The sequence below is a fragment of the Eumetopias jubatus genome, unplaced genomic scaffold, assembly GCF_037043125.1.
Source record: "Eumetopias jubatus isolate StellerSeaLion01/CBP00866 unplaced genomic scaffold, mEumJub1_p1.0 scaffold_27, whole genome shotgun sequence".
NCBI classification, from domain to species: Eukaryota; Metazoa; Chordata; class Mammalia; order Carnivora; family Otariidae; genus Eumetopias; species Eumetopias jubatus.
This window is the reverse complement of record NW_028274833.1, coordinates 963,221-986,709: the sequence shown is the minus strand read 5'-3', so window position 1 is coordinate 986,709 and position 23,489 is coordinate 963,221. Positions and strand designations below refer to the sequence as shown.

General features: G+C 36.0%; 1 protein-coding gene across 1 annotated transcript in view; it reads right to left on the bottom strand.

Annotated features, from left to right (window-relative positions):
* Positions 1-23,489, bottom strand: part of LOC148162011 (ubiquitin carboxyl-terminal hydrolase 9X-like) — a 111,584-nt gene that overhangs the window by 20,784 nt on the left and 67,311 nt on the right. The window contains 7 exon segments of the mRNA XM_088020454.1: positions 1,322-1,533; positions 2,010-2,105; positions 3,095-3,437; positions 5,881-5,968; positions 11,776-11,909; positions 13,683-13,819; positions 23,044-23,250. Of these exon segments, the coding sequence (XP_087876580.1) occupies positions 1,322-1,533; positions 2,010-2,105; positions 3,095-3,437; positions 5,881-5,968; positions 11,776-11,909; positions 13,683-13,819; positions 23,044-23,250 (1,217 nt within the window).

Here is a 23,489-nt window from a genome sequence, read left to right as displayed (position 1 = left end):
GAAGAGATACATTTCAACTTGAAAAGTATCAACAGAAATATTAAAATGCATTAACATTCCATTAAACATTTACAAAAATTCTTAAAAACAAAAGTCACTCAAAAATACTTACCTTGCAATACTCTCTTCTCACAGATAAGATACAAAACAAAAATATTCAAGAAACATTCTACATTTATTTATAAAAGTGATCACTATTTAAAAAAATCTGACAGTACTTACTCTATAAACTTCTCCCCAATCTGAAATGCCATTTGAACTATTTTTTAAATAAGTTAGCTTGCTGTCTACTTAATTTACGATTATGATTTATATTGTATAATACTGAATTGATTTATAATTTATTATACTAACATTTAATTTAGTAAATTATTTATTTTATAGTTCCCAAATCTAAAGAAAATTTAGCAAAGATCACTTTAAGACTTTCTTCTTCGTATCTGTTAAATAAGTAGCTTTTGAGAATTTTATTTTTGGGGCACCTGGGTGGCTCAGACTGTTAAGCGTCTGCCTTCGGCTCAGGTCATGATCCCAGGATCCTGGGATCGAGCCTCACATCGGGCTCCTGGCTCAGCGGGGAGCCTGCTTCTCCCTCTCCCTCTGCCTCTCTCCCTGCTCATGCTCTCTCTCTCTCTCTCGCTCTCTCTATCTCTGTGTCTCAAATGAATAAATAAAATCTTAAAAAAAAAGAATTTTATTTTTACTAGTGTGAATGAGTATCATTAAAATAAAAATATACAGCAGCTGTAAAATACCATTCCCACTTAATAGGTAATAATAACTTGGAACCAAACCAAACAAAAAGACAGGAAGGGAGGCAGGAAGAAAAGAAAGAAAACAAAGAAAACAGAAAAAAGAAAAATTGTATTTAACGACAATATAAATCAAAATTTGCTACTTAAACGAAAATTACAGGATGCCTGGGTGGCTTAGTCGTTAAGCGTCTGCCTTCGGCTCAGGTCATGATCCCAGGGTGCTGGGATCAAGCCCTGCATCGGGCTCCCTGCTCCGCAGGAAGCCTGCTTCTCCTCTCCCAATCCCCCTGTTTGTGTTCCCTCTCTCACTGTGTCTCTCTCTGTTAAATAAATAAATAAAATCTTAAAAAAGCAAACAAACAAAAAAAACCAAAATAACATCTACAAGAATGCGAATACTGTTTTTAAAATGTAGGACACAGAAATCCAGAATGAAAATTTTCTTTACTGCCCCTTAACCTATAAAGTCATTACTTCCCTAATTAATTGGCTAGGAAAAATCACATTATCTAGTGGATAGTGGTCTAGTGATCCACATTAACTAGTGGATCAATTTCTTAACAAACCTTGACATAGGTAGAATTGTTCTTTCCTCATGATAATCGCTGTCACATTCATTTATGTATTCCCTTAAAACAGTTAATACTCGAACCATTCGAATGGCTTCCTGTCTTGCACAATTAATACTGTCTTCATCACCATCCAAAACACATAATGTATCATATGAGGCTTTCAAATGATCAAAGCAAGATTGGATGAAGTCTTCATGGATAACCACCTATAAGTAATAGGCCAAAGCAAGATAGTTTAGTTGCTTCAAAAACAAATATGGCAGTCAGTAATTTAAAAAATAAAATAGAATTTCAACTTGTAGGTAACTATCAATTACATATTTATCCAGTAATATAATACACAGAAGGAAGCTGCTAACAAGAAAATAAGTGATTAAACCAATTTTTAAAAACAACAAGAAAAAAACGTTTGGGACCAAGGGTCAAATCAGTTAAACTTTTGGCTATCTCAACATAAATAATGAATAATTTTGTTTGACATAATACTAACAACCTAAGGATAATTACCAAGCCAACATTCTTTCAGTTAGTATTTTATAAGGGACAAATGTGGATTAAATACTTAAATATTTTGATGAGTTAAAAAATTAATTTCTAGTCATAAGTTTAAAAAGCTTCCTCTAAACACAAGAGTACTTCTGACCTAGCTGAAGCAGAAGTTTTTATGCACTTGAAACCTCACCTGATTGACCTGTAACCTGGGGCCAAGGTTTGTATATATCTCTTTAAGGAGATCTATAGCTCTGTTGGCAATGTCATCATTACTCTGAATCACAACCTAGATCCAAAAATTAGAGTATTAGTAACATTCAAGAACTATTTTAACATGGCACTTAAATGAGGCAAGATAAAATTAAATAAGCCTGAAAATAAAGGATTAATATATATAAAATGTAGGTGCTCTGAATAGAGATATTTGCTTAAAAATGAAAAGGATAAAATAAATTTTAATCAATATTATTTAACTCTGCAATTGGTAGACAAGCTGGGAGATTTTCAAGGAGTAATTCAACTGGTATTACATAATTTTTTTTTTATAGAGGTTACAGCTTTTTAAAAATATTTGAAAATCACCAACTTTAATGAAAAATGACAGAAAATCTTAGTCTACCTACAGTTTGCAAAAAAAAAAAAAATACAAAGAACAAGAAAAACTCAATACAACAAAAATAAAGTAAAAGTTGAAATATGTAACTTATAACAGGTTAGATTTAAGATGGCAACATGATTTATTTACACTACCAAAATGGCAATGTTAACCTTAAATAGAATACAGCTAAACTTTTCTCTGATACTTAAACAAATAAAAAATTAAAGTGTCAATAAAGGTATTAACTCAAAGTTCCTCCCAAGTAAGAGTCTTCTCTTCTGTCCATTATTCATTTTGGCATTAAACATACAATTAACTCCCAAAACCTAAGTAAAAGAGACAACAACTTTCCTGAGGGGTGGATGAAAAACGTGTGGGTAGACAATGGATGGTATACTCATATACATCTGAAAAGATTCTGGGTGAAGTCAAACAAGAATACCAGTGGCAGATGGTAAAAGAAAAAATTGAGGGGGAAAAAAACCCAAGCCACTGGCAAACAGATGTGATATAAGCAGCAGCTAAAGATGAACAATTTCTCCCCCCAGATTCCTATGACAAACATCAAAGCAGGGGATAAATACAAGTAACTTATAGGCAAAATTATGGTTTAAGTATATTTAAAAAACGACCTCAGGTACAATGTCTGCAAACAAGAGTTCCTACTTCTCACTTACCCTCCAAAGGTAGTCTAATCCTATTAGTTCCAAATCATCCATCATATAGGCTCTTCTTTTTGCTACTAGTTTCCCTTCACGACAATTAACTGCTTTGAAGAATCGTTCAAAACATTTCATTCCATTTTCAGTTAACAGGGAGGGATCAAGCTGAAGCACTTTACTTTCAAAGAAGTCCTTATTAATATCAGGATCTAAGTCTGGTTCATCACCCATTAACTTGGAATACCACTTAAAACAGGCTTCACGATCACAAAGGTAAACTGCATTCTCTGCTAAGCATTTCCAGATTTGTTTTGCCTGAGGAGCACAGAGCCACAGTTGGCCATCCTTCAATAAAAATCTTGGAAAAATTTAAAAAATCAGTAATTAAGATCTACATAATCCTGAAACACAATTTATTTCAATATGCTTAAAGTTAAATTTATCACACATAAATTTTTATTACAGCTTAAAGAGGTATTCTTTCAAAAGAATTTATTTCTTACATATAGCAGCAAAAAAACCCAAAACCTCATTTACTTAACAAGCATGTATTTATGATGCAACTGCAAAGTGCCAACAATTCAGCTATGTGACTTCACCTAAATACTAGCTAGAAATTTCTTCCTTGTTCTCTACAAGATCAGCTTTTGAAACCAGATATCGGTTTAGTTTCCTAAACTTATATGGTTTGACTAGAAAATGGCTTATTACACTAAATAACTTTCAGAGGTAAGTGAATTGTTATTTAAGCTCATTTCTATGTCAGTAATCATTAGTATAATATTCAGTGACGTTCTTCTGGGCTTTTTAATTCTGTGACTACTAAAGTCATTAAGTCGGGGGACCTGGGTGGCTCAGTCGTTAAGTGTCTGCTTTCGGCTCAGGTCATGCTCCCAGAGTCCTGGGATCAAACCCCGCATCAGGCCCCCTGCTCCGCGGGAAGCCTGCTTCTCCCTCTCCCACTCCCCCTTCTTGTGTTCCCTCTCTTGCTGTATCTTTCTCTCTCAAATAAATAAATAAAATCTAAAAAAAAAAAGCCATTAAATTATTATAAAGTAAAATTATGATGGTCTGCTTTAAGTATCTCTTTTTCAGATTCTAATTTCCTCTAGCTTAAGTTGCCTCCACCTACTGTTTACTATTTCTATGAATGACAGTTAAAAAAAAAGAAGCCAATTTTAACAGTAATAATTCTGCATTTAATTCTTTATTAACAATATCATAGTGGCTTCATGTCCAATAAAGTATGAAGTATTTATTTAACATCTGTGGTTTTCTTCTTTTGGGTATTAATTATATACGTTCTCCAAGATGTCCTTACTTTTAAGTCTGTGTATGAAGAGGATTTTAATCCTATCTAATCCTTTGCACCTTCATATATAATTGAGGAACATAAGGTCCAGAATAATAAAATGCAAAAAATGCATTATTCTTTGCAGTAAAATTCAAAACTTTTCAAACTTAAGACTCCTAGGTAAGTTTGGGAAATTACTGGTATCACAGAACCATAGATTTTAAAGTGAGACACATTAGATGAGGAGTCCAGTTCTATCACATGCAGTTATGTGATTTCAAACAAGTTACCTCACCCACCTGAATCGCAGATTTATTTCAATAGGAATAACAATGCCTCACAGTTTCTATACAGATTAAAGTGAATACTGCAAAGTCAAATATACAGCTAGCATTAACTCTCAGTTCTTTTGCCTTTAAAGCACTGCACTACTAAGTATTTACAGAGCAAGACATATAAAAGGACTTCAGATACTAATGTTTATTAATAGATAAATTCCAAACCATTTTTCTCTTCCAATAGACCTAAAGGATACAATACACACCCATCAACAACAGTAGCCCACTATAGGAGGGATGTCCTTTCATCCAGGTGATTAAAAAAACATTTACTTTAAGTAAATGTCATAAAATTTGATAACTAGAATTTTTCTCCAGTTCAAATGATATAAACACTTGTACTGGAGAAGATGAGATCAATTCAACATATTATAAAATTGTTAAATGCAGTCATAGATTAATTAGAGAACAGACTATGTCAATCTAACTATTTCTCCACAAATTATTACATGGTTCAGTAACAGAAATCCAGTTATACAACATAGTCCAAGGAGAAAATCCCCCAAAATTAATGAAAATAATAAACACAACAGATTTTATGAAAAAGAGCCTCAGTATTTTTTTTAACAATATTTATGATTCAAATATGCTTTTTTGCTAGGATCTGGTTATTGCATTCCTAAGCAATCTATTATTTAAGCTATCTTTACATATCCACATACACACGTCATTAAATGCTAAACATACTAATTCAGCCTAACACAATATTTAGTTTTTTTTTAAGTCAGGCAATTTTTCCTTAACCACATCTGAATATTACATACAGCTTTAGATTAACTTTTGTTAAAGCTACCAAAACCCTGTTCCTTACTGCCATGATAGCCTTAATTAAAATGTAGTTCTCTAGAGCTGACTGTTTTTGTCTTATACTTTGAAGTATGAAAATGTGTAATGAATGAACTTTTATTTCTAACATAAACTATATTATGAAACATAAAATGCAGTCCTCAAAAAAAAAAGACTAAAGTTAAAGCTTAGCAACTAATTTTAAAGTATTTAAAAATGAACACATAGGAAGTGTTACATTAAACTTTTGGCAATGCTTTTTATGTGGGAAAATATGCAGCTGCAGGGTGGAATGGCCACATTAAGTACAGCTATAATGAATATTAACACTGCATTTGTTATCTGTGCCTTAAAGAGAACAGCACTAATTGCTTAAAACCAACCTAAGGAAGTTAAGCCGTTCTTGGACTTCTTGAACATGACTGTATCTACTTCCAAGCCTCACAGTTTGTGGGTCATAGTCTTCATGGTCTGCAAATTAACAAAAATTATGCATAATACACATGTATATCCACATCAATGCTAACTTTTACTTAAGGAAATTATAAGGTCAATAATCACTTATTATCAGGCAACCTATAATAGTGGTATTGACATATCCAATTTTCCCCACAAAATTAACATTTTACATAGCCAAAAGGAAAATAAAATCCACTGATGTACAATCAAAAACTTTTCAGCACAACTCCCTTTCATTCTTCATATATACTGAAGCAATCTGTGAGTACAGTTTATGATGTTTTCCCTCACTAATACTAAAACTTTTCTTACAGGAAAAGAATTTTAGGAAAAGAATTTTAGAGTAACAAATACCACTAAGGGCACTCATAGAAAAATTAGGGTGACTAAGGTGCTAATATATTTGATAGTTATCAAAGTACCCCAGCACCAGAGTACCAATGTCTCAAATATTAAATATTTGCCTCAAATATTAAAAAAAACCCTACCCTCCCAATATGATTACAAAAACCAATATAACTGGGCCTAGACTCAGTGGGAAATCCAATTTTTAAAATAAAAAATTAGTAAGTACTTTGGACTTCCTTTATTAATATCACATATGGTAGGTGAAAAATCCTTGGTAGGTAAAAAATCCTTAGTCGGTGAAAAAGAAAAGGAAAAAATTAAAAAGTATATATTGTCCTAAAAATATCATGTACACTATTTTGTGTGTATGTGAGATGTTTTATTCAAAAAGTCAATTCAGACTTATAAAAACCTTTTCTTAAAAAAAAATTCTCGTAAGTCTGTTTATTCAATTCAGTATCAGGCAAAAGAACATCCCAAAAGAATTAGAAGGCTTGGATAAAGCCCTCTGTCTGGAACCAAGCTGGTCTGTATGCAGAACAGAAGATGGGGCAATTAAATGCCTCCAGCAAGCACGGTCAACAATTTAGGAATCAAAGACATTTATTTCAAACTTTTGAAGCAAGTTACAAAGGATTTGGAAATTATACAATTCCTTTTTAGTAATAAGTACTGATACATGTGTTAAATATCTCTTAAAACTTGATTGTGTCAGGGACGCCTGGGTGGCTCAGTCGTTAAGCGTCTGCCTTCAGCTCAGGTCATGATCCCAGGGTCTTGGGATTGAGCCCACATGGGGCTCCCTGCTCTGCAGGAAGCCTGCTTCTCCCTCTCCTACTCCCCCTGCTTGTGTTCTCTCTCGCGCTGCCTCTCTGTCAAATAAATACAATCTTAAAAACAAAAAAACTTGATTGTGTCAGTAATGATACCAAAGAATTCTAATCCTTTTAAAATTGTTAAAGGCAACCCAGGTTTTCCAAATTTTTCCACATCAGAAAAACAGCAACTGGATGTAAAACCATGACTTACTATAAAGATGGATAATACAGAATGTTTAGAAATGTTATTTCAATTTCAGTAAAGAAAGCAGACCCACATATTATGACTGTTTTGTATTTTCCTTATGAGTAAGCACCTGCCAGCAATTTTACAACTTCTTGAGAATCATCAATTGCACCAAACCTTAAGCTTCCAAAATTAGAGAAAATTTTTCCCACTATATATAAGTTTTCTGGTTTTTCAGAGCACTGAACTTAAAATACTATGAGACTAAACTCTGGACTACCACTTTAGCTGCTTTTTATACCTTAAATACTTTTGTCTAAAAATGTGTGTGGGTTTACTTGGCAGATCAATTGGTGGGAGGAGAGGAGAGCTTTGTGTAACTTTCTTTTTTGATATAATGTTTTCAAAGCATAAAAATAATAGAAGGAACTATACTTTACCCAGATACATATAATTATTTACATTCTGTCCATTTGTTTTATAAGGTTTCTATTTTATGTAGATATTTATCAGTTTTGTTAACCATTTGAAGGTAAACTGGATACCAGTTACTTTACCCCTTAAAACTATATTTACAAATAAAAAAGACATAAACCCCAGTATACTCATCTGATTTTAAGATTAATAAGAGTATTATCTGATCCACAGCCTATATTTAAATTTCATCCCAATAACATCCAATCCCAATAATGTACTTTATGCTTTCCTTTTTTCCCCAGTCCAGAATCAAATTTAGGCTCTTATGTTGCATGAGGTCATTTCCTTAAGCCTAGAGATTCCTCAGTTCTTTTTCATGTTTCTTATCTTGATAGACCATTTTAAAGAATAAAAAACTGCTTAGGGTGCCTGGGTGGCTCAGTTGGTTAAACGTCTGCCTTCAGCTCAGGTCATGATCTCAGGGTCCTGGGATTGAGTCCCACATCGGGCTCCCTGCTCAGTGGGGAGTCTGCTTCTCCCTCTGCCTGTGCTCCCCCTGCTTATGCTCTCCCTCTCTCTCTGACACATAAAATCTTAAAAACAAACAAACTCTTGTCCAATGCCACTTAATTTGGGTTCATGTTACCTCTAGTTTCATTCAGGTTATGTAACTTTGACAAGAAATACCACAAAAGATATAATAATTTGTGGAATGATATTCTGATACTATGTCATTATTTTGGTCCTCATCAAAATTTAACTCACTAGTTTTTTTTTTTCATCTGTTATTTTTTCCTATATTTTTAGTTGACATTCTCCTTCATTTATTCATTTATATCACTATGGACTCAAGCACTTATATACTGAAAAGGCTATGATCCATAGTATCATTATTATGATGCTCCAAGTATTACAGATTGACCTAGTGAGCAATAACTTCTTTATCTTTTTGACATGCCAATATAGTTCTTTATATACAACTTATGGCATTAAAATGTTCAAGTCTCATCCTGTACTTTCCTACTGTAGGCCTCCAGAGAGTTACTAGCTCAATAAAATCAAAATACTAGGTAAAAGTACTTTGTAAATTACAATAACCCACAAATATCTAAAAGTTCTTCATGGCTCACAAATAGAAATGAGGTAGAACTACTAAGTGAACCGAGTCAGAACATGTCATTCTACCAAAGCACTCTTGTTGAATGACCCTTGCAAAGAGAACTTTAAGTTGGCAAGTAGTCCTGAAAATAGTCCTGAAAATGAAATCAGAGAATGGGAACGGGGTACTGCAGTGTCAGTCCTTAGAAAAGGTCTAAATGAATTTCAATGTGTTCTATAATTAGTGTAAGTCCTCATAATCCTTATCCAGAAAGAAAATGACACCTAAAACTCTAAGTGCAAATCAGTGCAAAGGATCCATTCTAATGAACTAAATTGAATTGTATCATACTTTGTTGGTGCATTTAAAAAAATGTGACTGAGGAAATACTGAGGTATATGTAGCTCACTAAGAAGGGGTCATCAGAGCTCATTTTTATTTCCATGTATAAAAGTTGGAAAGGATTTTCATAAGTTACTAAAAGTAGAAGTGCAATTAGCTGGCCATACCACTGGGGCACTAACCTCTTCCAAAACCAAAGATGCATTCTAGAAACACAATGCAGTGTGGGCAAATGTATAACACCAATGAAATGACACTGAACAAGTATCAGTGAACTGTGGGAATCTTGTATTATCTGATAGTGTATGTTGTCATTTCAGGAGAACAAGAAACATGCTTCTTATATAAATGTAATCACCACAGTTTGTGTTGTTTTTTAGCTCTAGGTCAGAAGTAATTTAATGTTAAAAGTTTTAGGAGCAAACCCCATTTTAGGGCACCTGGGTGGCTCAGTCAGTTAAGCGTCTGCCTTTGGCTCAGGTCATGATCTCCTGATCCTGGGATGGAGCCCTACACTGGGCTCCTTGCTCATCAGGGAGTCCGCTTATGTCTCCCCCTCTGCCCCTTCCCTCTGCACATGCTCTCTCTGTCTCTAAGCAAAAAATAATCTAAACTACATTTTAGCAAATATTGACTCCTTTAGGAAATACATAGTCTTGTTATCTTCATTTTACCAATTTGGTAAATTTTAACTACAGAGGCTTAATTAACTTAGAATTTATACAGATTAAGTTTAAACTGTCTAAATTTAAAGCTTGCACTCTTATTTCTAACCTTCCAAAAAAGCAATATAGAGAAGACTATGAAGAATGCTGACATTCTTGGGGAGCCTGGGTCACTCAGTCAGTTAAGCATCTGCCTTAGGCTCAGGTCATGATCCCAGGATCCTGGGATCGAGCCCCGAGTTGGGCTTAGAGGGGTATCTGTTTCTCCTTCTCCCTTTGCCCCTTCCCCCTCTCATGCTCTCTTCCTCTCTCTCAAATAAATACAATCTTAAAAAAAAATGCTGACATTCTTGAGGTCATGAAAGTGAGAGATGCCAAGAACATAGATACAATTTGACTAAATGGAATAGGATCCTAGTGAGGGAGAAATCCACATGTGCCCCATCTGACTGATAGCCTTGGCAATTTGGTTTTTACTGATAATGACATTAAAATAACATAAAATCACATAAAGATGGAAGTAAATTAAACTTATCACTGAAGCTTACTATGTAGGTGATTCCTTTTAGGAAAAGTCTTAATTGGCATTAGGAGGGCTCTCTACCAGGAATAAAATTTAACATCCTAAAAATCTCACGAGAACTACATTTAAAATTCTAGCTTATTCTCACTGATTTTGGCTGCTCTTGCTAGAGAAAAATCACAAAGTTTCATGCCTATAGTACCTTCCCTATCCTATCATTTTGCTAAGAAGGAACACTAGAACCTAAAATGAGGCCAATTATAACATCTGATGCTTAGACTGCTTTTCTAGCCCCAGGACCAGAATGGATACACTGGGTAAAATATAAAAGGAACAGGAAGCCAATGCAATCATTAGGTGTATCTAAAAAGTTGCTTAAGTTTTCCATTTTGTTTCTATAACTTTTATAAAGCTAAGTATAAATCAGTAACAATGTGGGGATCAAACCATCAAACCACACACACCTCAACCATCTAAGGCACAAGCACAAGTACAGAGCCTATTATTCTAGTCAAACAATGAGTATTAAAAATATCCCCATTTTAAATATATAACTCAATTCTACACATCCTGACATAAGCATGTCCACAGAGTAGTACTTTCAGTTCCACATTATGCTCAATCTGGTTTTCAATTGGAAAATGGAAAAATTTTCTTCTCTGTACTCAAATACACAAAATTGGGCCTATAAGTCAGCGGGGTTTTTGTCTGTTTGTCTATGAATCTGGTGTAATACGGAGGAGGTATAGATGTATGAAGAATACTTTGTGTGTTCAAGCACACACAGATTCTAATAAAACTTTTGATAAGGACAAATAATATTGGAAATGATCTTTAAAGCATCGAGAGTCCTCATATGGCAAATATTAAAAAGGTTTCCGTTGTAAACCAGAGGAAAGTTTATCTTAACATATTTAAACAGTTTCACATTCTGAGAACCAATAAGAACATGTCATTTATCCTGTAAATTTCTAGTAATTTTTTTGAACAATGGAAAATGTTAATTCGGGGTTATTAAGAACTGTAATGTATTATTCCAAAACAAAGTTGGTCAAAATTAACAAAGGAATTGTTAATCAAGTTTTCTTGAAAAGCAGCGTGGCAAGAAGAATGCAAAAATTTAAAGTAAGTTAGGTAAATACCCAAGAGAGTATCAACGAGTGTGGTAAGAGCAGACAGAGCTCCCAGATGTGCAAAGATAAGCACTGAGTAACAGGCCTTGAAAAGCTGAACTAAAGTTTAACTGGTATAAGTTTTGAAAGACCGAGTAGATGTATAGGAGTATTGGACTTGATTTTCTGATCTAGGAAAAATGTATGTATTTTCATTTCTGAGGTAATTAACACCGAGGACAAACAAAAACCAGGGAAGGGAAGCCTATGCTTGATCCCCAATAGTTAATTTTAGTTATTATACATACCTCTAGCATACAGTCGAACAATATTCATGTAAGTTGCAAGGTTTTCTGCTACCAAAGTAACTAAGGCATGATTGTGCTGAAGTTGGTTGATTAAATCATGACGATAAAATACATGGGGACTTCGCTGAGTTTGACTAAAACAAGAAGAACTTAACAATTAGGCAATGAACACTGTTGTAACTAAGAATTTACAAAGACTATCCCAACTGCTAATTCAGATGTTTAAAATGTTTTACATTCATAATAAAAATTGGGTCAATATCCTCCTTTTAATAGCAAAATATCAAGCAGTTTAAAGAGAATAATCAAGGTCTCAAAACATAAATATTTATTCTAACATTCTCATCTTATATGAAATCACCAATCAGTATGCTCCTGATTCATATTCATTCATCATTACACCTGATTCAGATATGACATTAATCTTATGTAAGTAACGAAGTACAGGCACAAATTTGCATGAGCAAGCTTATTAGCCCTTAAAAGTTCATTCTGTTAACACTGAATGTGCAACCAATTTTGCCCTGAATATAACCAGAAAGAGACCCAGTTCCCTTTCTATTTTGCCATTTTCAATGAAACCAATCAATGCTCACTTCATTATTAATCCACTGGTGATTAAATTGCCTGCCTCTGAAGACTATGTAATACCTCATGAATAAATGAGCAAACAAAAAAATGGGTATGTTTGATAAAAGACATGTATGGTTAATCAACCACAATCAAAATATGTCCTTTTAAAAAAATATTATCATAGATTATTTCATGATTTCCTCCAGTATTTATGTCCACGAAGTTTCCTAATTTCACGTAATTTTTCCAGCATTGGAAAATAATCAAAATCCAACCTGAAAAACTAAAGCATAAAAGTGGGATTCTGTAGGGGCTTCTGGGCAGCTCAGGTGGTTAAGCATCTAATTCCTGATTTCAGCTCAGGTCATGATCTCAGGGTCGTGAGACTGAGTCCTGTGTCAAGCTCTGCTTGGGGTGGGGAGCCTGCTCAAGATTGTCTCTCTCCCTCTACCCGCACTAGACCCATCCCCCATCCTGCCTGCTCGTTCACTCTCTCAAAAAAAAAAGAAAAAAAAAAGGCATTAGGCAATTCAGTTTGAACAGGAATCCTGTTGACACAATTATAACCACCCAGAGCTGTAAAAAAAAAAATCTTGGCAATCACATAATTGTCTTAAAGAAAACAGATTCTAAATGGTTAGAGACTCTTTCTACAATTACTGCTCATTAGAGAAACTAGGGTTCACTATCAGGAAGCCTAACTGCACTTAAACCCTGTTGCACTATTCCTAAGATTTTTCCATGTTATTTTTTCTTTACGTGTCATTAGTTCCAGACTGATTACAAGAAAGTAAAAGGTAAATTATTCCCATAACCATAACCACAATCTAGCATCAAGACCAAACACAAAATTAGATCTTTAAGAAAAATCTAAATAGGGGTGCCTGGGTGGCTCAGAGGATTGTTAAGCATCTGCCTTAGGCTGTGGTCATGATCCCAGGGTCCTGGGATCGAGCCCCACATCTGGCTCCTGGCTCAGCGGGGAGCCTGCTTCTCCCTCTCCCTATGCCTCTCCCCTTGCTCATGCTATGAATAAATAAAATCTTTTAAAAAATCTAAATAAAATAATATAGTAAAAATTATCTTTAAATAAAATCTTATTTTCATAAATTAAATCACTTATTATCATCTTGAAACCCATATGGGTAAAACAACCCATGCCATAATGTTTGGTGTATCTGCTATAAGTCCAAGACAATTCTGAACAAAGAACTCAAGGCAGTATCTTGAATTTGATATTAAATTGCTATTTTAACATTTGATTTTATTGGTATGCTGTTTTCAACATAATATATACATAAAAATTAGAAAACTTTCTATATTAAAAGCCTTACCTCAAATTTTGAGGTGCTTCACCAAACAAACTACAAATTTCTCTTATTTGTTTCAGTGCAGGAATCACCCACTTGTCATTTGTACGAAGTTCTTCTATAAAGCGATCTATCCACTGGATCTTCTGTGTGTCTCGATCCTTAAATACACATACAAAAAGTTAATGTCATACGGACCAGTATTCAACATACTTCTATCTTCAAAGCTTTTATGATAAGGATCACAAAAATTAGGAATAAGTATCTTCTTATTTTGAAATGATCACCAAAGCTCCAAAATGTAAAGTACTACTATAAAAGTTCAGTATTCCAGATTTAGATATATATGCACCAAGATATAAATCCCAAGTTAGGCATATTAACAAGAAATCTGATTTTTTTAAAGATTTTATTTATTTATTTGAGAGAGAGAGAGAGAGAGCATGAGAGGGGAAAGGGTCAGAGGGAGAAGCAGACTCCCCGCTGAGCAGGGAGCCCGATGCGGGACTTGATCCCAGGACTCCAGGATCATGACCTGAGCCGAAGGCAGTCGCTTAACCAACTGAGCCACCCAGGCGCCCAGGAAATCTGATTTTAAAATATATGCTCATATATGCAGACTTCATTTTTATTCAGTGTTTTATAAGGTTTCCATATTATAAAATTTAGCAAAAACATACAATCCAAACTGTTACCATATGAGAATGATGTTAGCATATTTTTCTAATAGGAGCAGGGAACCTAAAAATTTTTATTTCATCCAGAAAACAACAGTATGAGAACACTATATGTGAAAAATTATACATCAATTATACTTATATAAATTTTATATTAGATATTTAAAAATATATACATCTTTTATTATAATAAGACTTTAAAAAACCCTACAGAAATGTTATACAAAACAGATGTAAGTACTCACCCTAAAGGCAAACTAAGAATGTTCAAGAATGTTGTAGGAATATATTTCTTTCTAATATTCGGAAATGTGTATTTGCTTTTCTTTCTTTTTAAAGATTTTATTTATTTGACAGAGGGAGACACAGTGAGAGAAGGAACACAGGCAGGGGGAGTGGGAGAGGGAGAAGCAGGCTTCCCGCAGAGCAGGGAGCCTGATGCAGGGCTTGATCCCAGCACCTCAGGAACATGACCTGAGCCGAAAGAAGGCAGATGCTTAACGACTGAGCCACTCAAGTGCCCCTTTGCTTTTCTTTTTTTCTAGGATCACTAGGAATCAGAAATTCACATGAGTACTAACAAATTTTCAATTGGAATGATTCTACGGAAGAAAAATCAATTCTGTGTTTTATCTCTTTACTGTCTTTTTTGGTCTATTTTTCTCTTTTTATCTCTTTATTGTTTCACTTAAAGTACATTTTGGCAAGCACATGCACATCTCTTTTAGAAATAAAACACAGTTCTTCTTCCCTAATGTGAGGAAGGAAACAGGCATCAAAATCCAGGAGGCACAGAGAACCCCCTCTCAAAATCAATAATAATAGGTCAACACCCCGACATCTAATAGTAAAACTTACGAGTCTCAGAGACAAAGAGAAAATCCTGAAAGCAGCTCGGGAGAAGAGATATGTAACCTACAATGGTAGAAACATTAGATTGGCAACAGACCTATCCACAGAGACCTGGCAAGCCAGAAAGGACTGGCAAGATATCTTCAGAGCACTAAACGAGAAAAATATGCAGCCAAGAATACTATATCCAGCTAGGCTATCACTGAAAATAGAAGGAGAGATAAAAAGCTTCCAGAACAAACAAAAACTAAAGGAATTTGCAAACACGAAACCAGCCCTCCAAGAAATATTGAGAGGGGTCCTCTAAGCAAAGAGAGAACCTAAAAGCAGCAAAGAGCAGAAACAAACACAGACAACAGACAGTTAACAGTCACCTTACAGGAAATACAATGGCACTAAATTCATACCTTTCAATAGTTACCCTGAATGTAAATAGGCTCAATGCCCCAATCAAAAGACACGGGCTATCAGATTGGATTAAAAAACAAGACCCATCCATATGCTGTCTGCAAGAGACTCATTTTAGACCCAAAGACACCCCCAGATTGAAAGTGAGGGGGTGGAAAACCATTTACCATGCTAATGGACACCAAAAGAAAGCTGGGGTGGCATTCCTTATATCAGACAAACCAGATTTTAAAACAAAGACTGTAATAAGAGATGAGGAAGGACACTATATCCTACTTAAAGGGTCTATCCAACAAGAAGATCTAACAATTGTAAATATCTATGCCCCGAACATGGGAGCAGCCAATTATATAAGGCAATTAATAACAAAAGCAAAGAAACACATTGACAACAATACAATAATAGTGGGGGACTTTAACACCCCCTGACTGAAATGGACAGATCATCTAAGCAAAAGATCAACAAGGAAATAAAGACTTTAAATGACACACTGGACCAAATGGACTTCACAGACATATTCAGAACATTCCATCCCAAAGCAACGGAATACACATTCTTCTCTAGTGCCCATGGAACATTCTCCAGAATTGATCACATCCTAGGTCACAAATCAGGTCTCAATCGGTACCAAAAGATTGGGATCATTCCCTGCATATTTTCAGACCACAATGCTTTGAAACTAGAACTCAACCACAAGAGGAAAGTCGGAAAGAACTCAAATACATGGAGGCTAAAGAGCATCCTACTAAAGAATGAATGGGTCAACCAAGAAATTAAAGAAGAATTAAAAAAATTCATGGAAACCAATGAAAATGAAAACACAACTGTTCCAAATCTTTGGGATACAGCAAAGGCAGTCCTGAGAGGAAAGTATATAGCAATACAAGCCTTTCTCAAGAAACAAGAAAGGTCTCAAATACACAACCTAACCCTACACCTAAAGGAGCTGGAGAAAGAACAGCAAATAAAGCCTAAACCTAGCAGGAGAAGAGAAATCATTAAGATCAGAGCAGAAATCAATGAACTAGAAACCAAAAGAACAGTAGAACAGATCAACGAAACTAGGAGCTGGTTCTTTGAAAGAATTAACAAGATTGATAAACCCCTGGCCAGACTGATCAAAAAGAAAAGAGAAATGACCCAAATCAACAAAATCATGAATGAAAGAGGAGAGATCACAACCAACACCAAAGAAATCCAAACAATTATAAGAACATATTATGAGCAACTCTATGCCAGCAAATTAGATAACCTGGAAGAAATGGGTGCATTCCTAGAGATGTATCAACTACCAAAATTGAACCAGGAAGAAATAGAAAACCTGAACAGACCTATAACCACTAAGGAAATTGAAACAGTCATCAAAAATCTCCTAAGAAACAAAAGCCCAGGGCCAGATGGCTTCCCAGGGGAATTCTATCAGACATTTCAAGCAGAATTAATACCTATTCTCCTGAAACTGTTCCAAAAAATAGAAATGGAAGGGAAACTTCCAAACTCATTTTATGAGGCCACCATTACCTTGATCCCAAAACCAGACAAAGACCCCATCAAAAGGAGAATTACAGACCAATATCCCTGATGAACATGGATGCAAAAATTCTCACCAAAATACTAGCCAATAAGATCCAACAGTACATTAAAAGGATTATTCACCATGACCAAGTGGGATTTATTCCTGGGCTGCAAGGCTGGTTCAACATCCGCAAATCAATCAACGTGATACAATACATTAACAAAAGAAAGAGCAAGAATCATATGATCCTCTCAATAGATGCAGAAAAAGCATTTGACAAAGTACAACATCCTTTCTTGATCAAAACTCTTCAGAGTATAGGGATAGAGGGTACATACCTCAATATCATAAAAGCCATCTATGAAAAACCTACAGCGAATATCATTCTCAATGGGGAAAGGCTGAGAGCTTTTCCCCTAAGGTCAGGAACGCGGCAGGGGTGTCCACTCTCACCACTGCTATTCAACATAGTATTAGAAATCCTAGCCACAGCAATCAGACAACAAAAAGAAATCAAAGGCATCCAAATCGGCAAAGAGGAAGTCAAACTCTCACTCTTTGCAGATGATATGATACTGTATCTGGAAAACCCAAAAGACTCCACCCCAAAACTGCTAGAACTCATACAGGAATTCAGTAAAGTAGCAGGATATAAAATCAATGCACAGAAATCAGTGGCATTCCTATACACCAACAACAAGACAGAAGAGAGACAAATCAAGGAGTCTATCCCATTTACAATTGCACCCAAAACCATTAGATACCTAGGAATAAATCTAACCAAAGAGGCAAAGGATCTGTACTCAGAAAACTATAAAATACTCATGAAAGAAACTGAGGAAGACACAAAGAAATGGAAAAACGTTCCATGCTCATGGATTGGGAGAATAAACATTGTGAAGATGTCAATGCTACCTAGAGCAATCTACACATTCAATGCAATCCCCATCAAAATACCATCCACTTTTTTCAAAGAAATGGAACAAATAATCCTAAAATTTGTATGGAACCAGAAGAGACCCAGCATAGCCAGAGGAATACTGAAAAAGAAAAGCAAAGCTGGCGGCATCACAATTCCGGACTTCCAGCTCTATTACAAAGCTGTCACCATAAAGACAGTATGGTACTGGCACAAAAACAGACACATAGATCAATGGAACAGAATCGAGAGCCCAGAAATGGACCCTCAACTCTATGGTCAACTTATTTTTGACAAAGCAGGAAAGAATGTCCAATGGAAAAAAGACAGTCTCTTCAACAAATGGTGTTGGGAAAATTGGACAGCCACATGCAGAAGAATGAAACTGGACCATTTCCTTACACCACACACAAAAATAGACTCCAAATGGTTGAAAGACCTAAACGTGAGACAGGAGTCCATCCAAATCCTAAAGGAGAACACAGGTAGCAACCTTTTCGACCTTAGCCGCAGCAACTTCTTCCTAGAAACATTGCCAAAGGCACGGGAAGCCAGGGCAAAAATGAACTATTGGGATTTCATCAAGATAAAAAGCTTTTGCACAGCAAAAGAAACAGTCCACAAAACCAATAGACAACCGACAGAATGGGAGAAAATATTTGCAAACGACATATCAGATAAAGGGCTAGTATCCAAAATCTATAAAGAACTTATCAAACTCAACACCCAAAGAACAAATAATCCAATCAAGAAATGGGCAGAAGACATGAACAGACATTTCTCCAAAGAAGACATCCAAATGGCCAACAGGCACATGAAAAAGTGCTCAACATCTCTCGGCATCAGGGAAATCCAAATCAAGACCTCAATGAGTTACCACCTCACACCCGTCAGAATGGCTAAAATTAACAAGTCAGGGAACGACAGATGTTGGCGGGGATGTGGAGAAAGGGGAACCCTCCTACACTGTTGGTGGGAATGCAAGCTGGTGCAACCCTCCTCTGGAAAACAGTATGGAGGTTCCTCAAACAGTTGAAATTAGAGCTACCGTTCGATCCAGCAATTGCACGACTGGGTATTTACCACAAAGATACAAATGTAGGGACCCGAAGGGGTACGTGTACCCCAATGTTTATAGTAGCAATGTCCACAATAGCCAAACTGTGGAAAGAGCCAAGATGCCCATCGACAGATGAATGGATAAAGAAGATGTGGTATATATACACAATGGAATATTATGCAGCCATCAAAAGGAATGAGATCTTGCCATTTGCAACGACGTGGATGGAACTGGAGGGTGTTATGCTGAGTGAAATAAGTCAATCAGAGAAAGACATGTATCACATGACCTCACTGATATGAGGAATTCTTAATCTCAGGAAACAAACTGAGTGTTACTGGAGTGGTTGGGGGTGGGAGGGAGGGGGTGGCTGGGTGATAGACATTGGGGAGGGTATGTGCTATGGTGAGCGCTGTGAATTGTGCAAGACTGTTGAATCACAGATCTGTACTTCTGAAACAAATAACGCAACATATTTTAAGAAAAAAAAAAGAAGAAGATAACAGGAGAGGAAGAAAAGGGGAGTATGTCAGAGGGGGAGACGAACCATGAGAGATGATGGACTCTGAAAAACAAACTGAGGGTTCTAGAGGGGAGGGGGTAGGGGATGGGTTAGCCTGGTGATGGGTATTGAGGAGGGCACGTTCTGCATGGAGCACTGGGTGTTATGCACAAACAATGAATCATGGAACACTGCACCAAAAAACTAATGATGTAATATATGGTGATTAACATAACAATAAAAAGTTTAAAAAGAGAAATAAAACACAGTTCTTATTTTAAGTATTTCCATTAAATACCATGGACATGCATCCAACAACAGTTTAAAGACTACAAAATATGCTGCAGAGTGTATTCACGAATTTAAGTGATTTTCACTTTTCATTCTGTAAGCTAAGAAGAATGGTCTAGTACAGGGGGCCCCTGGGTTACTTAGCTGGGAGTTAAGCATCCAATGCTTGCTTTTGGCTCAGGTCATGATCTCAGGGTGAAGAAACTGAGCCGCATTTAAGTTCAGTACTCAGTGCTGAGTCGGCTTGGGACTCTCTCCCTCTTCCCCCTCCCAGCTTGTGCACATGCCTGTGCTCGCTCTCCCTCTAAAATAAATAAATAAATAAATAAATAAATAAATAAATAAATAAATAAAAATAAATAAATAAAAATAATAAATAAATAAATAATGTATGTATATATATATATTTTAAAAGATTTTTATTTATTTATTTGACACAGAGAGAGAGACAGCAAAAGAGGGAACACAAGCAGGGGGAGTGGGAGGAGAAGCAGGCTTCCTGCTGAGCAGGGAGCCTGATGCAGGGCTTGATCCCAGGACGCTGGGATCATGATCTGAGCTGAAGGCAGATGCTTAATGACTGAGCCACCCACGTGCCCCTAAAATAAATAAAATCCTAAAAAAAAAAAGAAAGTCTAGCCTGTAAATATCATGCTTTTTCATATCATTCCCTAGGAAAAAATTTCTAGATGTGCAATTACAGGGCTGAACTCTATGAACATTTTTAAGGATTTAAAAATATTTATCCATGAATATTAAGCATGTCATGACTTGTTAAAAAAGTGCTTTGGGTTGACAGGGCAAGAGAATAAGATATTCATTTGTTTTAAATAACTACACCAAATGAAGGCTGAAGTTGAAAAAGGGAAAACTCTTTTTACTAAATCCCATGAAATCCAGTTTTCTATTAATGTGATAAGACATTGTGCCAAGCAATGATGTGAACAACTAAATAAAGGAGGAAGTAACACTTGAGCTTTTATAATAAGTGTGCGACTTTGAGCTTCTATAACACTTCTCTATTTAATAAAATACAGTTTAAACATCTTTTTTTTAAAGATTTTTATTTATTTATTGAGAGAGAGAGAATGGTAGAGAGAGAGCATGAGATGGAGGAAGGTCAGAGGGAGAAGCAGACTCCCTGCTGAGCAGGGAGCCTGATGCGGGACTCGATCCCAGGACCCCAGGATCATGACCTGAGCCGAAGGCAGTCGCTTAACCAACTGAGCCACTCAGGCACCCTTAATAAAATACAGTTTAAACTCAAGGTCTTCATAACCATTTGAGAAGCTTTAATGGAAAGTCAACTACAATGAATCAATCAATGAAAAATCAAATACTGTCATCCAATCAAATGACTGGACTGTCTTTTTTTTCCTTTGATAAATCTGAAACTTCTAAAGCATCACTACAAATCTAACGTATTGTTGCACTATAATTTTTAAGATTTTATTCATTTATTTCGGGAGAGGGTGAGTGGGGGAGGGGCAAAGGGAGAGACAGAGAGAGAATCTGAAGCAGACTGCGGCTGAACACAGAGCCTGACACAGTCCTTCATCTCAAGACCCTGAGATCATGACCTGAGCTGAAACCAAGAGTTGGACACTGAACTGACTGAGCCACCCAGGCACCCCTGGCACTATGATTTTCAAAATTTCCATGTTTCTAATCTACTTGTAAAAGAAAGTAATTAGGATAAATTTTAATTTATCTCTTCTTCAGAAAAAGAAATCAGTTTTATATGGACAGATGCAATTAACTATTCCAGAGACTAGAATGACATCTTCATTCTTATATATCCCAGGTAAAGAATGTTCTCTGCATTTATTCATCCAGCTCTCTGTATGTATATATATGACAGTACTTTCTTTCTTTCTTTTTTTTTTAAGATTTTAGGTATTGGGCACCTGGGTGGCTCAGTCGTTAAGCGTCTGCCTTTGGCTCAGGTCATGATCCCAGGGTCCTGGGATCGAGCCCCACATCGGGCTCCCTGCTCTGTGGGAAGCCTGCTTCTCCCTCTCCACTCCCCCTGCTTGTGTTCCCTCTCTCGCTGTGTATCTCTGTCAAATAAATAAATAAAATCTTAAAAAAAAAGATTTTATTTATCTGAGAGAGAGAGTGCATAAGTGGAGGGAGGAGCAGAGGCAGAGACTGAGGGAGAAGCAGGATCCCTGCTGCACAGGGAGCCCGCCATGGGGCTTGATCCCAGGACCCTAGGATCCTGACCTGAGCCGAAGGCAGACGCTTAACCGACTGAGCCACCCAGGCATCCCTGACAGTACTTTTTTTGATTAAGGCAATCAGTGCAGTAAATACTTGAGACTTTGCAAACACTTGGCTTCAAATACGTGATAATATCATCCTGACCTTGCTAGACCTGATTAAATTCAAGTCCAACGAAAAGTGAAGCCCTGAGATAACAAAGAACAACCCTGCCCAGTCTTTTCTTTTTTTCTTTTAAGATTTTATTTATTTATTTGACAGAGAGAGACACAGCGAGAGAGGGAACACAAGCAGGGGGAGTGGGAGAGGAAGAAGCAGCCTCCCCACTGAGCAGGGAGCCTAATGCGGGGCTTGATCCCAGGACTCTGGGATCATGACCTGAGCCGAAAGCAGACACTTAACAGACTGAGCCACGCAGGCGCCCTTTTTTTTAATTCTTTAACCAACCTATTAGAAATATGGCAAAGCACTTAGAACAATCCAGAGAATATAAGAATATTGAGAATATAAGTAACTGTATAAAAATACATCATTGAAAGCAGTAAAGATAAACAGCAGTTAAATACAGGGAAAATACAGTGATTTACTTGTAAAGAAAGCTTATTCAGGAAATTCTATTAGCTTCATTAACCTCTCCTGAGCAAAGGAGTCTAAGTACCCTTCCATCCAAAGTCATTATCAGCTTTAATACTTTATGATTCTACTTTACCTTCATATACTGAACTATACTTACTATAAAAACTTGTTTTACCTACACAAATCTTTTTTTTGGTAAAGAGGTAAAAGTGCTTAGTAAATAATATTAAAAAAAAGCTGAAAAGCCAAAGGTAAGTCAATCTTTCAAGATTACTTTAAACACAAAAAATAAGGGAATTATCCTATAACTAACTCATCCTAATGGCAAAGGGAAAAAATGAGTAAAGAAGCACTCCCATACCTGGAAACAACTGTAATCTAGTATTTTTATGTGGGCACTGAGAGCTAAGTCCATGATGTCTACAGGCACATCATCACTATGGGCCAGATTCCAAAGCAGGTTCAAAACTTTGTGTGCCATCACACCATCTTTATCATCTTCTGCAAGACGACGAATCAGCTCCAGTAGCTTTTCACGTTGCTTTTTACTTGCATTTGTCCAACTTGCCTAAAAAAAAGTATAAGTTATGTAAACATCACAAACATCACAAACATCACATTTTATATAACCACTTATATTAAGTCATTACTGTTTTACAAGTCTTTCAATAAACTACACTGAATTCAACACAGCCATACCCACAAACCAACAGCTTAGCTTAACTGAGCACTTAATTAACCATGTCTCATTTGAGAAAACTAACAGTATTCTTGGGACAGAATAATCTAAATTCAAGAAAAAACCCT